Consider the following 21,015-nt stretch of genomic DNA (forward strand, 5'->3'; position numbering starts at 1 on the left):
AGAGATCTGATCATTGGTTATGGGGGGGGGGGATGTACACAAGGGTATTTTGTGCCTAGGGTCTCAAGAGGGACAGACAACACAGATTTAACAAAACTTTGAAGTGCTATAAAAATTTAAACTATTTGAGATAGAGGGGGGGGGAATTAAGGGGGTTTCTTTCAACCATAAGGGAAGGGTGTACACCAAATTTCATCAACATCTGAGACGGAGGGTGACTTGACCTCGTTGAAATGACATGGAATGACCCTTATGGAAACACTGAACCCAAGCCATTATGTTCTGCCAAATCTCCTGGGCTTGACATCTCACAATAAATTACTCCTTTTGCACCTCACATCTAATTCATGCTCTTCACTTGGAATTAAGAAAAGCCAAGTTGTTGTTTTTTTAAAAAAATCATGCCTACCACATACCATCCTCTGAAATATATATATATATAAATCATGCAAATTGTTCCCCGGCCTTACAATGGATTAGTCCATGTCTATTTTTATCTGTAGAAAACTACACTTTTTGAACCATCTACGTAAACTAAGAACAGATGGAAATAGATATTAAGCAGCAGTCAATGACCAAAACTAGATATGACTTTAAGCTTATTTTTAAACACGTGCTCGCGGCTTCCTTTTGTTTTCAAAAAAAGGAGAGCCATCCCTCCACCCTGGATCAGGGCCATAGCAAAGGCCCTTTTTGCCACACCCATTGTCCAACAAATGTCTCCCTTAAACTGCTTAAAAATTGGAACAAATAAGCACTTTGGGGCAGGAGACCATTTTTGCAAGGAAAATGGAGATGGGAAAATGGTTAAGTGGCCTCTTCCCCTGCAGTGCAATTCAGATCCAAGTTTGGAGCACCACAGTTACTTTTTAGGAGAAAAGGAACATGGCCAGTTGCGATTCAAAACAGTACTTAACATCAGGGATAGTTTGCTCCTTTGCACAATGTAGCTTCTAGCGTGCCTGAGCAGAAAGCTTGGACCATTGATTTCTGGTGATCTGCCTTTACTCTCCACCCCCCTCCATCTATCATCCATATATAAGAGAGTAAAAGCTGTACATATTCATTTAGAACAAAATCCTTCTTTAACCTGATGGTTTTGATTATGATTTCAGGGAGAAATGTTTGCAGCTGCCATACTAGGGAAGCAGTACCAAATCACGGTTTTCTAACCTCCCATATGGTTTTTAAAACAGGGCAAACACATTAAGGAAAAATTGGGAGAAAGAAAATAAAATATCCCCACAGAGTGCGACTAGCCTATTTATTTATCTTAATCCAGTCATGTAAAAAACCATTGGATTTAGGACTTTATAAAACTGTTACCTGAGTTCGGAGTTTTATCATATCAGCTTCCATCTGGGAGTTGGATTCATTTAGTTCCTTTATTTCTTCATCTAACTGTTTAATTTCTTCATCATTTTCTATACCTATGCAATAATAAAAAAAGATATATTAAAATATAGTTGTTAGAAATCTGAGTTAAGCAACTGAGCCATTTCACAGTTTGAAGTTTAGGTCAATAAAACAAAAAGGTCAGAATGGTTACATCTCATGGGATATTCCATTTTAAGCAGAGCCTTCCACAAGCTAAGGTAAGAACATTCTAAGGGGGACAAAGACCGTAGGAATCCAGCCGCTGGCAAAGTAACCACACGTGGAAGATTCCTATAAGGCTTAATGGTCTCCAGCTCTCTCCCCTGTTGCCCAGGCCCTGTGATGGGTCACTGAAGGGAGTGGCAGGTCTCTGCATACTCTTCACATTTTCATCCTACCCAACCTGTCAAAAAAGGCATGTAGAATATACTGTATTTTTCCGTGTATAAGACGCCCCCATGTATAAGACAACCCCTATTTTTGAGCCCCAAATTAAGAAATAAATATTTTAAACACCAAACGGAACAATGTTGATATTTTATTAAATATTCAAAACACCGGTATATTTAGTACTGTATATTTAAACATCAAACAGTGAGGCAAGCTGTGTAATGGCGGCTGCTCCTATCAGCTCAGTGTAACTCCACTGTAGCTGCAGCTCCAGCTCTCCCGCCTGTGTGCTGCACTTTTGTCTCAGTATTTACGGTATGTACCGTATTTACTCCATGTGTGCTGGCAGATGCGAACACTGATTGAGGAGCTGCGACTGCCAGTCCTGCCTGCCTGAGTGAGTGCGCTTGGGGAATGGGGGGTCTGGGTAGCCAGGGGGCGGCTGAGGGAACCGGGTGGAAGGGACAATGTCCAGAGTGGGGGAGGGGAAGTACCAGACCAGTGTTTGTTGTGAGGCCAATAGTGAGGGGAGGCTGGGGGGAAAGAATATGGCTGGCGGCATATATTTATTTATATATTTAATTGCAACGTTCCGTGTATAAGACAACCCCCAATTTTAAACTTACAAAATTTGGGGGGAAAGATCATCTTATACATGGAAAAATATGGTAAGTAGCTTGCAAGGCACAGAGAGGAAGAACTGGATGGTGGTATGGAAAGCATGTACAGACCTTCCCAACATCCCACTGTGCCATCTGCATGCGTAAGTGGAGGAAAGGGAGAAAATAGGGCAAGTATCCAGCCCAGCTGTGAACCTTGACATTCACATGGGGTGGAAAAGTCCTTTCACATTCTAAATTGAAACATACTAATTAAACCACAACTTCTATCTGAGCCCATTCGCTCGAGTAACAGAGTTTGATGGCTGCCCAATGAACTGTGGCATTAAATTCATATTTCCATCTAATGTGCACTTTTTAGAAAATGCAGACTGTAGTCATTGGCTGGGGGTGGGGTGGGGAGATGACTGGAATCACTGAAGGTGGGGAGGACGAATTTGACCCTCCTCACAAGCTCCTGATGAAAACCATCTCCCCACAGATGCTATTTGAATTGGGGGGGGGGGACGACTCTTCATTAGCACCATACAGCTAAGTTTTATTTTTTTCTTGAGATATTTGTTCTTGTCTTTCTTTCATATGAATGACATGTAAGGTTACTGAATTGTTGCTCGACATCTCGGTTCTTTTTGCTCATCCATAGCTTTCTGGCATAGTTTTGGGTAAAAAAGGCAGGGTAAATATGATGAAAATAAAATTGATAAAAGTATCCAAGTTTCATCATAACGCCAGATGAAGCGATTATATTATATGAGCTTTTCTGGCCATACATAGTATAATGGAGCAGATTAAATACCCATGCCAAATGTATAATTTGGGTTAAAGACAACAGGATATTGTGGGAATTTTAGACTTAATGGTTCCCTTTTGATGGTAATGTGGTATTTTAAAATCCAGCCATGCTAAATTTGGGGACCCTCTTCGTCAGTCTGATGAATGAGGCTCTGTACTGGAAGGAGAGGAATTCTGGTAATTCCAAGTGCTTAAAGAACTTTGAGCCAAGGCTGCACTGCTTTGCAAACTTTCCTTGGAGTAAGATGCAATTAATACAGAGGGACATGTTTCTGAGCAAACATGCCCATGATTGTGCTTCACATGAGCTTTCTGCTTTACAATGGCAGCACAAATCACAGCATAGGTGTTCTCTGAAGCACGTTCAGACAGTGGCGTAGCGTGGGGGGTGCAGGGGGGCCGGGCGCACCGGGCGCAACATCTGGGGGTTAGGGTTAGGGGGTGCAAATCCACGGGTTAGGGGGTGCAAATTATTTGCCTTGCCCCGGGTGCTGACAACCCACGCTACACCACTGCGTTCAGAAGCTGATTTTTTGCAGCAGCAGCAAAATCATTTCAGTGCCGTACACTGTAGCCTGATGGCACTTTCTAGAAGGACTCCAAGATTGTGTTCAGAAAGACTCCTTTGTAATACCATAGTGAGTAAATTATTCTCACAGTGAGAGAGTGAAGTAAACAGGGATAGCTGTGTCTCATTTAATCCACAACAATTAGCTATTTACCATTGCTAGCCCTCTGCTTTATTGTAAGCATTTGTTCTCCCGACAGCTTTGCTCTCTTCATTGCCGACGTAGCTCTGGGGCATCCTGATAGACTGTAGACAATAAGTGAGGAAAGAATTATTAATTGTAATAAGTCATGGGTGTTCAGTACGTCAGCTAAATCGACTACGGAAACAGAGTTACAGGGAAGTCTCTCTCAACTGCCACTGGTAAGGTGCTGGATTCTGAAAGAGAAGAGGAACTGTTCTCAGACAAGAAGAGGAAAAAATATAAGACTTAAAAATGGAAAGGGAAAAAAAAACTAGTTACTTTTGTACACCATGGTATGTCCCTCTTCTCTTTGTCTAATTGGCTGATGTTGCAATAACTTCATTCACTGCCTAAAAACACTGAAAGGTAGAAGAATGCTAGTTTTTCACTAAACAAACAAGGAGAATGGTGCCCATACTTTTGCCTCATATACGAAGGGTAGAGACGTATTTTTATAAAGAAAGCTGTGACTCTGGGGATTATAGTTCAGCTGCGGGGAAGATGCCCATGTTCATCTGTCTTAGAACCTAGTTTTTCTTACCAAATGACAAGAACACGCATTTCATATAAACCCAGTTTTAATAAATCACAGTAGTTATAGTTAGAACACGCACACCTTTTTGCAACGAATTTCCCCCACGGCAATGAAACCTATATTTATCATTCTTATTTAAACTACCTCAAAGGAACAAATATGAATTTACAGCTTGTATCTTATCCCAAATAAGTGATACGCACCCTATTTTAAGCTTGAGGGACTTGAGCTGATTTCATTTCATTTGCAGGTTCAAATACAAGTGCAGAAACATTTCCTACCATTGTGTAACAATAGGGCAGCTCCTGAAAAGTTTGTCACAAGTTCTAGATGAGTTCTAATCAAAAATCATATAACCATTCTGTATTTACAAAATAGTATGAGGGAAATTTTGCTGGTTAGGAATTTGACTGCAGGGGGTTGGGCTACTTCTGTCTCTACAATTCTGTGATTCTATGAAATATACTGTATTAGTAAGGGTATGCCAAGAGAACATGGCACAAACTAAGGACCAATTTAGAGTTTTAATTGTTTTTTTACAGTTATTTTTCTAGAAAAAGAGGTGTCAGAACCCATCATGTATAGTATATAATGTTTATGTATATTGTGGGGCAGATTGGAGTGAAGGCACCTGAAACCAGTCATAGAGTTTGCATTGGCCCTCCAAGTATTTATCCAGGAAATGTTTTGGCAGGGCTGGCCGAAGAAATTTTGCTTCCCAAAGCAAATCACCACTGGCAATGGTGTAGGAGTGTCCTCTCCTACACTTGAGGGCAGTAAGCAAGGTTATGGGGTGCATACACAGATCTACTAGTGCATACACTATCTACTAAATCAGGCATAGGCAACTCGGCCCTCCAGATATTTTGGGACTACAATTCCCATCATCCCTCGCTAACAGGACCAGTGGTCAGAGATTATGGGAGTTGTAGTCCCAAAACATCTGGAGGGACATGTTTGCCTATGGCTGTACTAAATGAAGCACCCGCTTCATTCTTACTAATGGGTTGGTCCCACAGTCTGGTTAGAGGAACAAACTTTGGGGACTTGGCCTTTGGTTCAAAGCCTTTGGTACTGGTGGGCGGGGGAAAGGAGGACACTCCAACCTGCTACTCCTGGATGAATAATCTACTAAATAAATCCAGAACAGAGAGGTGGCAGCCTGAGTGCACCAAAGGGAATGAGAGCATGTGGGTATTGGAGACATCTAACTTCACCCTTTAAGGACAGAAACTTGCAGGAATGGTGCTATTTTCATGGAAGCTACTTTGCACAAATCTTTTGGCTCCAGGATCCTAGTAAGAGAAGGTTTGGGGCACTGGGGGTGGGTGGGTTGCCCTAAACAAAGAATAGAGAGAAGCAGATAGGTTAAGGTGAAAGATGGCAACTGGATTGAATGACCCAGTTCTAGGTGAGCTGGTGGCCATCAAATTTTCAGCCAGTTCACTGTGTAGATAGCAAAATCACAGAATCATGGCCCATCTGATTTGTTGTCTTTCTGTACTTTTGCTGTATTGCTTGCTTTATTAATATGCTGTTAACTGCTTTGGAAGTCTTTGGGCCAAGAAACGCAATACGAATGAACCACAATGTAACATGTTTTCCCTATGTTTTTATCTCACGTTTTATCTCACAAATTGTAGGTTTGGGGACTATGGGGGGTTTGATATTTGCTGCTATCTACTGTTAATATAGGGACGCGGGTGGCGCTGTGGGTTAAACCACAGAGCCTAGGACTTGCCGATCAGAAGGTCGGCGGTTCGAATCCCTGCGACGGGGTGAGCTCCCGTTGCTCAGTCCCAGCTCCTGCCAACCTAGCAGTTCGCAAGCACACCAGTGCAAGTAGATAAATAGGTACTGCTCTGGCGGGAAGGTAAAGCGGCTTAATCATGCTGGCCACATGACCCTGAAGCTGTACGCCGGCTCCCTCGGCCAGTAAAGCGAGATGAGCGCCACAACCCCAGAGTCGGCTACGACTGGACCTAATGGTCAGGGGTCCCTTTACCTTTTTTTACTGTTAAAATAAGACTGACTGGGTGTGTGGAATCTAACCTTTGAGTTGTCCCTCACTTTCTTGAGAGTATAATCTTAGCACACACCTGGAACTTCTGAGCACTCTTTAAAAGATGTGGGTGGAAGACATGCCTTGCATGCATGTTTTTAATTTTATTAAAGGCAAGTTGTATTATGGAGAAAAGTGAAGGAATAGAAAAGGAAAGCAAGCTAGTTATGCTTTAACTATTTGTTTGCTTTGATGTTTGTACTGATATTTTCTAATCTATTGCTCACCAAAAAAAAAAGCTGTGCCAATTTAAAGCCCGGGTGAGGTTCACAAATATAAATCCAAATTAAAAAAAGGAGTGTATGAGACTGACTACTAAGAAGACAAGGCTCAGATTAGATTCAGAATCTAATCTTAAACCATCTTTAACCATCACAATTTCATATATTATGAATGCAAAGATTAGTCGCAATATATTAAGGAGATCTTCCATTTTCTTGCATGTTATTTCGTTTCCTCGGGCACTAGAGGCCGGTCATAATAATTAGCCTGGTGGAATATAATAAGGATATAGATTTATAGGCAGACTTCATTTCTGTTTATAGTGCTTTAGGGCATAAAATGCCAGCTAGTGAAGATAAATCAGATATTATTTGCTTTACTCATAGGCCAGATTACTCAACTGTCACTTCCATAGTTCATCATCTGAACGAAAGTTGGTTACTGTTTGGTGGAATACGCTATAATGGAATTTAGTCTCATAATCATGCATATTGCTTGAGTCTGAAACGGAATAAGAATTTAATCCTGTCACCAGTTGAATGTCGGTAACTAACAACGAATGAGCAAATGCATGACTTCAGTTTCATTGTTATTTGAGCTCTTTCACAAGAGGGGTGGGAATCTCCATCCCGCAGTCCAGTCTTGGCTGACCAAGGTGTCCATGTTGAGCTGTGCACCAATTTCCTCCACCTGGTGACATCAGTTGCTGGGTGCAGGGTCAATCCTTCACCAGCATGTTGCCTCAGCATGTGAGCATTGCAGCTTGCAGGGCTGCACTCTGACTCTCTGATCACTAGCTGGCAGGTAAAGGTAAAGGACCCCTGGACGGTTAAGTCCAGTCAAAGGTGACTATGGGGTGTGGCACTCATCTTGCTTCAGGCCCAGGGAGCTAGCATTTGTCCACAGACAGCTTTCCGGGTCATGTGGCCAGCGTGACTAAACTGCTTCTGGTGCACAGAGGGCCATGACGAGTGCCTGCTTTTGAGGCTAGCGCTACTGAGCTCATTTCTAGGCCACCAGCTTCTCTAAAGATTTATTTTTCATGCTGCATAACAAACTTGGGACTATTTTGTTACAAATTTCAGAAGAAGAATCTACCCTCTGTTTTTCATCACTTATGGCTTTGACATGTTATGCTAATTATTAACACCCCAGAACTAATTCCGCACGCAAATATCATCTTAACAAAACCGCGACATACTTGAAAGAGATGTGTAGCTGAGGTGAAGAGCTTGGGCTATATCTACTCTTCCAACAAAAATGGTCTGGGAATGGTAGCATGTGCAGTGCTACCCCCCTAATCATCAAACTACAATTTCCTGGGAAGAAGAAGCCAGTTAAATCTGCAGTGTAAATTCATTCAACGTATCTAAGAAACTTAATCGAAGTACACCCTTACAAACATGAGGAGAGACTGTTTCTCACATGAAAAAAATATAATTAGTGCAGAATATATGTGGAATAAATGTGAGGCTAGTTTCGTGCAAAGAGAGAAGAAAAGAAAGCATTCAGTCTGAACAGAATTTTAAAATAAATAGACTTTGGTGCACAAGGAATTAAAAGCAAAAGACATTTAACTCCCCAAAGTCACTCATTGTTGTAAAATAATTCCATCCAAGAGAAGCAGCATTTCATTGGATTATTTGTTGGTTGTATAGGATAATATGCATAATCGCACATAAGATAGAAGCTTTTCCTTTCTCACTCCTGAATCACAGATCCTAGATTACAAGTGGGATTAGTTTATATTCCTGCTATGGTACGCTCTCTCTCTCTCTCGTGTGCTTTTTCTTAAAAGCATTCTAATGCCTAGTAAAACTTAAGTTGGTTTTCACAAAAACATAATAATTTATAGTTCTGCCTACTCTGGGAGGGACATTCACATGGTTGGCACAAGGCTTAAGAATCCAGGTGAGCTAAATTGTTTCTTTCCTTTGTCAGAACACGTTATCAACAAACCCCACAGATTGTGAAAAGATTTATCTTGGAGGCTGATACATGTCATATGCCTAACTCATAAAGTTGTCCAACACAACAGCTCAGAATTCAATAACACACCAGGCAACGACAGGCTTTCCCAGCCTTTGTCATAGAGTTTTAGTCTTGTTTTAAATGCATTTGCTGCTTTCGTGCTTTTAACTGTTTTTCATTATCTACTGCATTTCTCACATTGAGATGGCGGTTTAGAAGGTGATTAATAAATTAATTGTAAAAAGAATAAGAGTAATGGTGTTATTGTCTTTGCTCCGGTCTTGGGTCTTTGAAAGGGAGGTCTTTCCAGGCTGAAGTACTACAGAAACTGCAGTGGCATGCAAGCCCAGGAGATACGTAAAGGAAATGAGCTCCATAGCACTTACATAGGTATGGTCTTCTGCCTTCGGCTGGTATGCTTCCATGCCATAACCATATACAGGAGCAAACTAGGCAGTATACTATGTGGTTCATCGGAATACAAATTTATTGTTTTTTTTTATATATTTAATAACAGAATTTCTATTCCATAGCGTAAGAACTCTTCAGGAATGATAGAACTATTCTGATTCTCTTCTGCCCACCCAGCCTTCTCCTGTGTATGGAGGCAGAACAGGACAGGTTTGTTTCGGCTAATTCTGATTTGTTCCCGCTCATTCTGCATTAAGTATTAGATTTAGAAGTGTGCCTGTTTAATATGCTTTTCTTTCCTAAGGGATCTCTCTCTCTCTTTCTCTCTCTCTCTCTATATATATATGTAAATATAATCTACTTTCCACAATCAACAGTCAACAAGTTTTGAAACTGCTCATTGGCATCACCATCAGGACGACACCAATTAGTTACCACTAATTGTTCTATAGCTTCAGTAAAAGGGCTAGTTAATGTAGGTAAAACATTTCCCCCTTTCAATACCTTTTCTCTCTCTCTTCAGAGTTCTCGGGTTAAGGCATGTTTGAAAAGCATCTTTACTAACTTTGGACAAGTGAACCATGGGCAAACTATGTTCTGCTAGCAAAAAGCTTACAAAAACCATGGAGGTTTGTACTTGGAGATGGTGCAGATTAGAACATCTAGTTGAGTTTAGGCAAATCTAAGCTGCAGATTCTCTAATAAAATTAACATAAGACTAAAATCTTAATCTTATAATAATGATTCGACCCCAATATTGTTTTCTTAAAGCAGATTAACAAATAAGTACCGTGTGCCAATTTTTGGTTTTTATTTGATAAACTTTCAAGGCAGCTAATTATAAGATAGGCTCTAATTTGTTTCAAGGGTGTCATAAACATGAGCTAGGTAGTTCTATCTAGATTCATACCCAAGAAATCTTGGTTGACTCTTTTTTTCACAGAATAACGTGTTGAAATTAATTTAAAGAGACTTGCACACCGTGGCCAATGGAGAGCTTATTTCAAATAAGGTACAGTTAGATAGGAGGGGGAAAACCTCTGCAGTTACTTACCTCCTATGTGTAAGAAAACTACCACTGACATGTCCTGAACCATCACATCCTGGGGTCGGACATGACATACCTTCCGTCTTCACTGACTTCCAAGAAAACTGGGAGCCATTCAAATACCCATCCTTTTGCCTTTTAGTAGCTAGAGGGCATCCGGATGCACTACGGTGAGATGCATATTTCCCGGTTATATGACCCTGACCGTCACAACCAGGAACTGGACATCTGGATAGCAGATAGATGAAATAAACTTTATTGTCTTGCCATCATATACCTGGCAGCCTCTACAACAAAGTCAAAATAAATCTCACATAAAAAAAGAACAACCATGCTTTATGGCTTAAAAGAAAAAGCAAACAACAACAACAAAAACCCCCACCAAGAACACCAACAAGAAATGCAACACAAACATAAAAGATGCTAATGGAATTGGGAACATTCCACTAACAAGCTCTGTGTAACTGTGATGTAATGTCGACACAGTGGGATATGGTAACCGCCAATTTAGCAAACTTTTGTTACTGACCAGGTCTGCACATAACACCAAGACATGTTTGTTTAAGAAACCATGAATTAACCATAAATTGTTTCACAGATTACCGAAGGAACTTTGGCTTATTTCCCCAAAGTTTAGTCTGATTTCCAGCTCCTTTTCCCTTGTGTGTTTGTAACACGGTGAATGTTGTGGAGTGGGGTGGCCAAACAAACCACTATTAAGGAAGGGCGCTAGTTTCACACAGAGTGCCAAGCCATAAATGAAATAAACCAAGGTTTGCCAGTCAAGAACAAACCAAGGCTTCTTAATGTGGTTAGTTGGCAGTAAATAGGCCATAGTTAAGTTGCTGGAATAGAATGCTAAGCCATAATTTAATAAACCATCATTTACTAAAGCAGGGCTTCGTGTTATGTGCAAAACCAGATTTGTGCCTCCCTGGGTGATAAACAGTGAACGTGCTTGTTAGTGAGAAGATCCCGGATTTTTCATGCAGACTTTGCCAACTGCTTTTATAAAATAGGAAAGTCTTAAATTTAGTACCCAGGAGTTGTGATTAGAACTGAATGTTGTGTGCAGGTTTGGCTCTGCTTTTGTTATTATGAAACAGACACAAAACAAAACAAAAAAAAAACCCCTTATGTTTCTCATTGTATTTTAAATTGCCCCTTAAAATGACAGCTTTTAAAAAATTCATGTCTGGTGCAGGGTGTGGCCAATGATCCTAGAGAGCCATACAATATCATAGAAAACCTCAAAGAGCTGGGGAGGCAAATGGTATGCTGTACATACAAAGAAAGCGGCTGTGTTGCACAGCTGTCCTGCTGTTGGCTATAGGAAGAGAAAGCATCCGTATGCTCTCCTCAAACTTCTCCCATGGCTAGGCACAGAAAATCTGTGAGTGCCCGAGACTCTAGATTATAGATGGGCAACAGACTCATGTGTGCATATTCTTGATCAAAAGCACAATGCATCCACCAGCTTCTAGTTCATTTGTTCATTTTCTTCAGCAATAGTATTTGGTCAGATGTTGAACGAATACTATGAAAGCTGCATTTAATTCAAATCTTTCCAGGCACATATGTGTGTGTGTGAATATATATGAGTATATATATATTTGTGTGTGTGTGTGAATGCATGCATATATGAAGTCGTACAGATTTAAAAACAACTAACTTGCATGTAGAAGTGTCTTATTGTCATTCAAATATGTATCCATGAAGAAAACAGGCAGAATAGATAGCTGAGCATGTTCATAAGAAGTTGACTAGATTCATGCTTACCTAATTGGCTCTTGATCTTCCTTGTCTTCTTTGCTTTGTACTATCCTGATCCCACTTTTCTTTGCTCGTGGACAACCAGAAAGACTGAATGAAAGAAATCATTTCAAGACTGAACACCTTAATTCTAAAAATAATTCTCTTAAGTGTCCTAGAGAATTAAACTTTCTGCAAACGTTACTTGCAGACGACATCCTTTCTGCATTGACTTTAGCAGTTCTATTCACACCACAAGAGGGAGCCCATGAATCATGATTTCCTCTCACTGCAAAACGAAATTGCTTTCCAGGACCCTTATGGACCAAGTCCCTTAGAAGACAAGGACAACTGTGCATTAAATCTCTTGCTAATAGTGTCTCCAGCTATGACACTGATGGGCTTCAGAAGAATGTGAGCTGAGAAAGTCAGAAAGCTATGTGTAATTTATGGCCAAGGGGGAAGGGAAAGGTAAAACAGAGAGGCAAGTGGTGAATGAATCATTTAAAGAAGACACAAAAACCTTTTCATTTCCCTTTCCCCACGGTATATTATTTATTAACACATGGGGATGCCTTTCTGTTTTCTATAGTGTAACTGGAGGTTGTGATGCATTCCTTCTTTCTTATGAAGAATTCAAAACTTTAGGGCTAGTACTTGATGCAAATTGTATTGATCACAATATCAAAACTAGAATGTGGCTTCTCATTTTTAAGCAGGAGTGGTTTGCAATATGAATGAGGCCAAGGCACTTTGAGGCCTGCCATTATAACACATCTTTCTTATAAAAAAAGAGTTTGAATTCATGATATCAATTACTATACACACGGAACTGTTGCTTTCATGGCAATCTAAATTGGGGGGGGGGGATAGCATTAATTATCAGGGTAGCTCCCTTTTCAACCATTATGTGTTGCTCGTGCCTGAGTCTATATATGTACAAGTTGTATATGTAGTCTGGGTCTTGCAGAATTGACATTCCCTGATTACACGGAGTCCAAATCATGCATGTTGTCAGCACACAGGCCCTGTGCAAACAGGCACAGCTAATGCAAGGAGGGTGGGGAAGGAAACAGCAGGTTCAACCTCAGTTCACCTCCACATATTCATTGAAAAATAATGTGACAAAGTCCAGCGAAAAGCCAGAAGTTAGAAAGGGTTAGGAACTGGACATTATATGAAGCGTATGCAGACCTGGTGCCAGAGGTGAGCTAGACCAGGCACTGGTCAAGGACCCAGTTGGCTCAGAAGGTTTCCCATTGGTCTTCCCTTGTTCATCACTCTTCTTGCTGGGCCCCCAGAGCAGTTTCAGTGCTGCAGTTGTGGTCGTCACCCACCATGTTTAATTAATCCACATGAACCAGCCCTATGCCTATAAATTCTTACAGATCTATTTTATAGGTATAGGGAAGCACAGAACTTTATGATGTTTAACATCTAGAATCCCAACGGGACCAGGACTATAGACAAGCCCTGTTCTGGTTGTGGTGGGTGAGTGGCGTTCTTTGGTGACACCATGCCAAGGAACTCGTGAAGTCTGCTGCCAGCCCCATTTATAGGGCTGCTGCAGAAAGGAGCATTTGCATCAAAGCTTCCCCCCACCCCTTTGTGTAGGAATACAATATCATCACATTTGCAAACTTTCTTGCTGCCACTACCAATGAATGAGGCGGACTAGGAATGAAGAAACTTAGAACATAATGCTGCCATGACATATGATAAGTATATATCTACATATTACACAAGGAAGAGAATTTGACCCAGGGATAGAGGTTTTAGCCATAGGCCCATGGTGCATGTCATATGTAGTCCTGACTTTAGTTTATGAGAGGCCTTTCAGTAACTGGGACTTGGAAACGGAATCTCCTTGGTAACCTGATTCTAAAGGTGGGTTTTTGAACAAAATAAATCAGGATTCCTGGAGGCCCAAGTCACCTCCCACCTGATCATGTTTACTTCTTGTAACTTCTCCTAAGCTGCATGCACACAATACACTTAAAGCACCCACCCAGCCCCGCAAGAATGCTGAAAGCTGTAGTTTGTCGCTCACAGAACTACAATTCCCAGCACCTTTAACAAACCACGGTTTACAAGATTTGGGGTTTGTGTGCTTTCAGTGTACGGTGTGCAAACAGCCCTGGTCACTGATACATTATTTTAGAATGAGATTAGCAACAAGGGCTGCGTACACACTGTACATTTAAACCACATGGCTTCTCCTAAAAAATCTTCTGAACTGTAGTTTGTTAAGGGTGCTGGGAATCGTAGCATAATCCTTTCTACCTGTGAACGTAATCCTTTCTACCTTCCTATGGATATTGGCATGTGATTAACTTACCAGTAACCAGACACAATCAATGTAAGCCCATTTTAAGGTTATTTACATGATACGGATTGGAGCAGCTTGTATATGGACCAGCTGATGTGGATGTGAATAAATATAGACTAGCTGAAACACCAAGTAATAAGAAACAATTTCCATAAAGTTCCGGGCATTTTAGCATATATGGTAGATTGTGTCAAGAACTGCATTAAACCAAAACCTGTAATGCTACAGCAAGAAGTGATCTGTCTGCTTCAAATGTTATGTCTAAAATGAAACTTCCTAAGAAGCCATGGCTTGGACTCTGAGACTCTGTGAGCATAAGTCAAATGAAAGGATCCTCCTGTTGGCAAGAAGCAAAGGTGGGAGATGCTGATTTCCACTGAAGCCCCCTGAAAATATTGCCCAGAGTTTTGGGGAACACTCTGGAATAATGTGGGAGTGATGCAGGGGGCTGCAGGTGAAAGGAGGAACTGTTTAATCCTCTTGCTCCATCTCAGTTGTGAATAGTTATGGTTCTGAAATCCCACAATGCTAGAGACTCTCATTGTTTGTCAGTTTGTTTTAGGAGGGTGGCTATCATCATCATCATTTTTTTAAGCCTGAAAACTGGTAATAATTCATCCGTAACCATGTGCCCCTTTTACAAATTTGTGATGGTGCTTTTATATTGACATTTAGGTGTGCTTTTTTGTGAGCTGTCTCAAAGATCTGGTTGAAAATGCAGGTTGAAATATATTTTTTTTAAAAGACAAACAAAAACCAGGAAGTTCACAAAGAAGTATCTGAAGTAATAAGTAGGGAGATAGGCACCTGTAGCAATATTTCTTTTGTGTGAGGCCGAACTCCATGTGACAACAGTCACATGCTTGAAACAATCATTCCAATTGCTTTGGGACTTTTGAACCCTATTATACTGGCACCTTAATTTGTCTGTGCATTTGATGTGGCTGAATTTTGCTGTGGTGTTTGTTTTGAGTCTATAAATGAATTGTAACTTTTTATTTAATGTTGCCATTACCAGTTTTCAATATAATGAGTTGTTTGTAGCTGAGTATCGATTTGTTTTGAGACTTACTCATTTTTACAATGATCTTAGTTGTTGGCTGGATCTGTTGTGAATACACACTGAGTGCAGTAACTGAAGATACTTGACAAGCACAGCTCCCCAACGCCCTTTGCTGGTGGGCCTTGTGATTCAAGACCAAGACCAAGTCGACCCATGAAATGGAAATCACTGTGATAATGAGCTCAACCTTTTACATACCTTCGATGTGAAGCATAATTTCCGGTAATATGCCCAGAGCCATCACAACCAGGTGTGGGACACCTAAAAGAAACAAGAGAGTTGTTTGAGTAACTTGTTTGGGAGACATAAAAGCCTACATTATCAGAAACCTTGGCATTTGCCCAGTTGTGCTTACAGTGGAAATTCCATAAAGCCTCTTTCACTGAACATTTGCCGGAGATTAAAAAAAAACAAACACCTTCCAAAGGCCTATATAGTCAAGTATGATTTTTCCAATGGCCAACCAGATAGGAAGCCCACAAGCACGAAATGAGTGCAATAGCATTCTCCTGCTTTTGTGTTGAAAATGCTATTAATCACAAGCATAAATGTGCTTCTTTTTAGGTCAACCAGTGCCAGTTCCAGGTTTGGGGTGGGAGGTGGTGTCTTTTGGACAATATTCTTTCTGTGAGTTCGCCTCCTTCTCTTTGCCATTGTTGCTTTTGTCCATTCACTTGCTTTTCCATGGGCAAATCTGACCACCTACCCAAGGGAGATGACAAGGGTGTGTGTAGAGATTTATTACCCCACCTCATTCCTCTGTAATGGGATGAGGGCAGGCAACAGTAAGGCAGATTAGCAGCAGAGACTCCAGGGTTTAGAGTTGAACTCCCTACTGGTTTGAGTTTCTTGGAAGATGCCTGATCATACCAGACCCTGCAATCCCCTCCCCAGCCATCAGCTCCTGGATATCTTCAGTATCAACAACAAATGACCCAAGTCTCTGAATTTGCAAACCCACAACAGGAAAAGGACAAGAACTGCACTGATGTTAGCGTAACAACAGCAACATTACATGCTAGTTGTAATATTTCGCAGGTAATTAATGTACATCGTCACAGCCAGGCAATGAATGATGTTGATTTAGCTAGGAAGATTTCTTCAACAGAGGAAAAGTCCTTCTAGCAAGGCAGAAGAAAGCTAGGCAGGACAAAACAACAACAAAAAGTATACTGCCCTCTTGTGGGCAAAAGCCAAGATTCATTATTATTATTATTATTACTTGCCTAAATACTTAAAAACTTTACACCGGATTGTCAGACTTACATAATTTATAGAAAGCTCAACTGCTAGCATCTTTAGGAATTCACCATTTTACAGCCTAGAAAGTTTTACCACCAAAAAACAAACGTACAAACAAACAAACAAAACCCCAAACAAATCCTAAACAGAAACAGGTCTGAGATCATTCAAATCCTGGCAACTATCTAGTTTAATAACTTTTCCCTGGATTTCTAAGTCTACTCTGTTTTTCTGCTCTTCTTAGTAATCACAAATATTAAAGCTTGAAGGCAGCAAGTTCATATAGCTGAGGTTTGATCCCCCCCCCCCCCGCCTACTGTGGCCCTTCCGTTCTTTCTTCCTCTTCTCCCTCCCTCCCTCCCTCCCTCCCTCTCTTTCTCTCTCTCTTTACATATCCCACCCATGTCAGGATACAAAAATAAAGTGGGCAAAGTACCCCTTTGCAATGCCGCATGCAGCATTTGCTGAGCAATGGAGGCGGGAGAAGGAGTTCACCGCACCCACAAAGTGGCATGACATTATTAGCTCAAGCCGTGTCAGTTGGGGCTTGTGTCAAAAGAAGTTAGGCTCTGTCATAGTGTATAATGCCACTGCGCCATGTAACACGCCATCACAGGACAAAGCCACCCAGTGGGACAGTGATCTCCCTCACTTTTGGCAGGAAAGGTCCTATAGGCCCGACTATAGCACGGTTGTCATGGCGATGCCACTGGTGTGACTGCTCTTTGCTTCTCCACCCCTCCTCCCGCAACACATTTTTATTATTTTTTTAGACTCTCATGTAGCACACATTTTCAGAATCAATGCATGATTTAATTATGGCTTTTCAGCTCTTTAAGGCTGTGGTTTACCCTCCAGTCAAGAGACTCTTTCTGTCTTTCTTTTTACATTAAACACACTTTTCAGAACTGGAAAATGCTTCAGTTAAATCTTGTTGTTGTTTTTTCAAATTCCAGGGCTGCCGTGCAATTCCATTTTGCAGTGTTCCTATGTTCTGCAGCACTGGGTGTAAACTTCTATGTAATTCAGAATTATCTCAGGGGTGTGTGTGTGTGTGACACATTTTAAAGATCCAAGCTTTCCCTCCACCAGACTAACCAGCAGCAATTCTGCCGAGTGGAACTTCCTTTGCTAACAAGCTGACAAATCTGAGACTGACCTAGAGGGCAACTTTTCATTAAGCAGCAAATCGCTCCCTTCTATAGTATTAAAAAGGAGGTAGGGGGAGGAAGAGATCACATTCATTATCTCAGTTCACGACTCATTTATTAACTTGGTATTAGATTAACTAGATTACATTTCCCCCACAAATTTTATTTTCAGGAGAAAGAATGATAAGATGAGTGATATGTACCCCCATTCATACAGGCACTGCTTCCAACAGCATTCTCCAGGGCTACTGACAGAATGAATTATGTTCTCCTCACCTCACTTTGGGCTGAGTTAAGAGATTGTGACAGTGGGAAAAGAGAGAATAAACCTATGAACTGAGGAAGTGGTCAACAGACAAGTCCTTTCAGAAGCAATTTATGGTAACATATTGAGGATCCAAGTCTGTAAGAATGATCTTGAAAGCACTGCTTGCTACAAAGGCATTTTAAATTGAAAGCCTTTCTAGGTTTTCTTTGTTTTAATTACTCAGAACTATGGAAAACTACTTACAATAATGAACTAATTAAAATGTGCCTGTGTTCACATGAAAACAATTTCTTGCTATTGTTTGCTGCACTGATGAATTGGTGAAGAAATGTTAACAAAAAAAAAGTTAGTGCAAAAAAGGCAATAGGATGAAACTTTTAATAGTATATACCTATATTTTATGCTCCCAGGATTGGCACACTGAAAAGAATACTGGGACCAATTTTTTTGATGTGCACCATCAGTAAACACAGGTAAAATGCTCATGCACTGGATGGTTAATCCATTTGTGGTAGAAAAAGTAGAACTCCAATGGGTTACCCACCCATCAGTGCCTTGACATTTAGACCCAGATGCTGTTGTTGGCCTCTGTCTGTTTCGAGAGACAATGGAGTGCACCTTCAAGGGCAGAGTCAAAGTGGAGAAAAGACTGGCCCCAAATAACCATCAAAGCCAGAAAACAGGCAAACCCTGCAAACATAACCAGGGTGGGAAGCAACTGTTCTCCAAGAGGGCATTTTCAGGTAAGAGAAGATGGAGCTTGAAGGGACTCACTCTGTAAAAAGACAGTTATATCCAAAACACATAGCAACTTCTCCTTTGACACACAATCTGCCACTCTTCCTCAAATACTCAAATGTGGTGTATGATTGACCTAAGACTCAATTTTTGCAGTTTGGAAGCCTAATAGCTCAGATAGTGGGATAAAAAAAGTTGCAAGTGCAGATTCACATCATTGTTAGAATAAACCTCTGGCATGGATAATTGAATTGTCTCAACCTTTTTACTTTGCCTGGATTGCAGCTGTGGGGTTTTAGTTTAGTTTTGTTGTGAGTTTGTCCTGCAATAGCTCCACCAGAAGCTGAAATCACCACTAGCCATGCAGCATTCGCTGCAGAGCTGGGCTGAATTATGTCATACCCAAATTGTGATGTAGGCCTGTGGTGGTGGAACCTAGACATGACTTATGCAAAGACAAACAAACTGCAATTCATGTCCCCCCCAAAATACAAGTGTCATTGGAGCTCAAGTAAACAGACTCTCCATAACTAACATGCAATGGCTGAAGATGGAGGGATCTCTGATGAGAGCTCCTGTGGTTCAAAGGCAAAGGCTGAGTGCTCGAGAAGGAAGCTGTGGAAGCTTCCCAGCTGGAGGAGGAAGCAATATCAGCAGGCGAGCAAGGAGGAAGAGGCAATGTTGATATATTATCAACATTTCGATTCACTAGTATTTTAGAGACAGACGTAATATGAAAACAGAAGTCACAACACAATTAAAGTGGCAGTGCAGTGAGTTCTCTATACCTTATCTATGTTTCTAGCCTCAGACATACTAGAAGGGAAAACATAACGAGTGCTACTCAAGCAAACAACACATCTGCCCTGGGCCAGAACAAGACATTTTGGCACCTGAGGTGGGTGAACCACAAAATAGCATCCTCCTCCTTGACGAGGAAGAAGGGGTAAGTGAAGATCTACATCAGGAACGAGGGGGCAATAAAGATCTACATCAGGATCTGGTACCCCTGTGGATCCTGCCGCTTGAGGCAATTGCCTCACCTTGCCTCATATGCGGTTTGGCCCTACATCTTCCTCTCATTCCAATAACACTGTGGGTGATATGGCCATCAAACTTATAAAAGGCAAAAGGACCTTCTTAAATAAGTGGGCATTCAGTGTGCCAGCTAATAAGTCATAGGGTGATGTATACCAAATGTGTACCATGTAACCATACCTTGGCGTAGTGCTTTAGAACCATTGGTAAATCAAGGGAAATACAAAATGCATTGGAGTGGAGATTTTGAGGGGAAAGTCACAAAATGAGCTGGGATTTAGTAGAGGAAGATCACTGCTCTTGATCCCATTGAAGACGTTGCACAATTTAGGCAAGAGTACTTTAATCCTGTTAAGGATTAAACACCATTCAGTAAGGTCACATCATGTCTTTTGAATGAAGTGACCAAGACATTTGAAACAGCAGCTTTGACTTGATTTTGATCATACATGTAGGAGACCAGGGATGAAAATTATTCTGAAAGGAAAAAGGAAATAAGAAATATCATCCTATTGCATGGTACTTGAGTGCCTCACATATAAGGATGGGGCTTTTGAAGCTGATCTAGAAGGTATTAGGAAGCCAAGTCACAGCCTTAAGGAGATGTGAGATGATCATATCATCAAAAGTGGGGAGGATTTTGTTGCAGGGATTCTGGACTGACCCAGAAGAAGGATAATGCCATGGAAAAAGCAACTGTAATAGCAAGGCAAGAAGATTACCAGGATATGGGCAAGGATTTTAGCAACAGGTAGAGAAAGCATGAATAGATTTTGCAGTTGTTACTGAGGGAAAGAAATGAAGAACTTTTCAATAGCCTGTGCTTAGAGAGGGAGAATGAAAGACTGAACTGATGGTTCACAGAGACAAAAGATAATCATTGATTTTATCTGATATATAGATGGCGTATTAAGACTGTCAAATTCTCTAAGCAGAAAAAAAGATAGGTCGTTCATTACCATAAAGTTGTATTAGCACATAATTTTTCTATAGATTTAAAGTTTAAGGGGAAGATAAGATGCTGAATCATAAACACTGAAAAAGTAAATAAAATATTTCTATTGCAATTTCTACAAACAGACAGTGCTTTTCAAAGCTTTGCTTGAGTTGAAGACATTTTACATCATTCAAATAAGATTGCATGCTTAGGGGTGTAGAAATAGGCTGCTGAATCAGCCATGCAGAGCAGAAGGAAAGCCAAAGGTTAAAATGGGAATCAATAATGAGATGAGGAAATGAAAATGATTTGTGCAG

At 40.8% G+C, this 21,015-nt stretch overlaps 2 protein-coding genes across 18 annotated transcripts in view; one reads left to right on the plus strand and one right to left on the minus strand.

Moving 5' to 3' along the window:
- The window catches only part of TRAPPC12 (trafficking protein particle complex subunit 12), a 647,809-nt gene that overhangs the window by 23,737 nt on the left and 603,057 nt on the right, over positions 1–21,015 (plus strand). The gene's annotated exons all lie outside the window — the stretch shown is intronic.
- Positions 1–21,015, minus strand: part of MYT1L (myelin transcription factor 1 like) — a 282,351-nt gene that overhangs the window by 1,768 nt on the left and 259,568 nt on the right. For all 17 annotated transcript variants that reach the window (XM_083729979.1, XM_083729970.1, XM_083729982.1 and 14 more), the window contains 5 exons: positions 15,523–15,585; positions 11,960–12,043; positions 10,187–10,408; positions 3,902–3,993; positions 1,327–1,430 (listed from right to left, as the gene is read on the minus strand). In XM_083729979.1, the coding sequence (XP_083586105.1) occupies positions 1,327–1,430; positions 3,902–3,993; positions 10,187–10,408; positions 11,960–12,043; positions 15,523–15,585 (565 nt within the window). The remainder of the gene's footprint in view (positions 1–1,326; positions 1,431–3,901; positions 3,994–10,186; positions 10,409–11,959; positions 12,044–15,522; positions 15,586–21,015) is intronic.

Source organism: Podarcis gaigeae, assembly GCF_964106915.1.
Source record: "Podarcis gaigeae genome assembly, chromosome: 3".
Lineage (NCBI taxonomy): Eukaryota > Metazoa > Chordata > Lepidosauria > Squamata > Lacertidae > Podarcis > Podarcis gaigeae.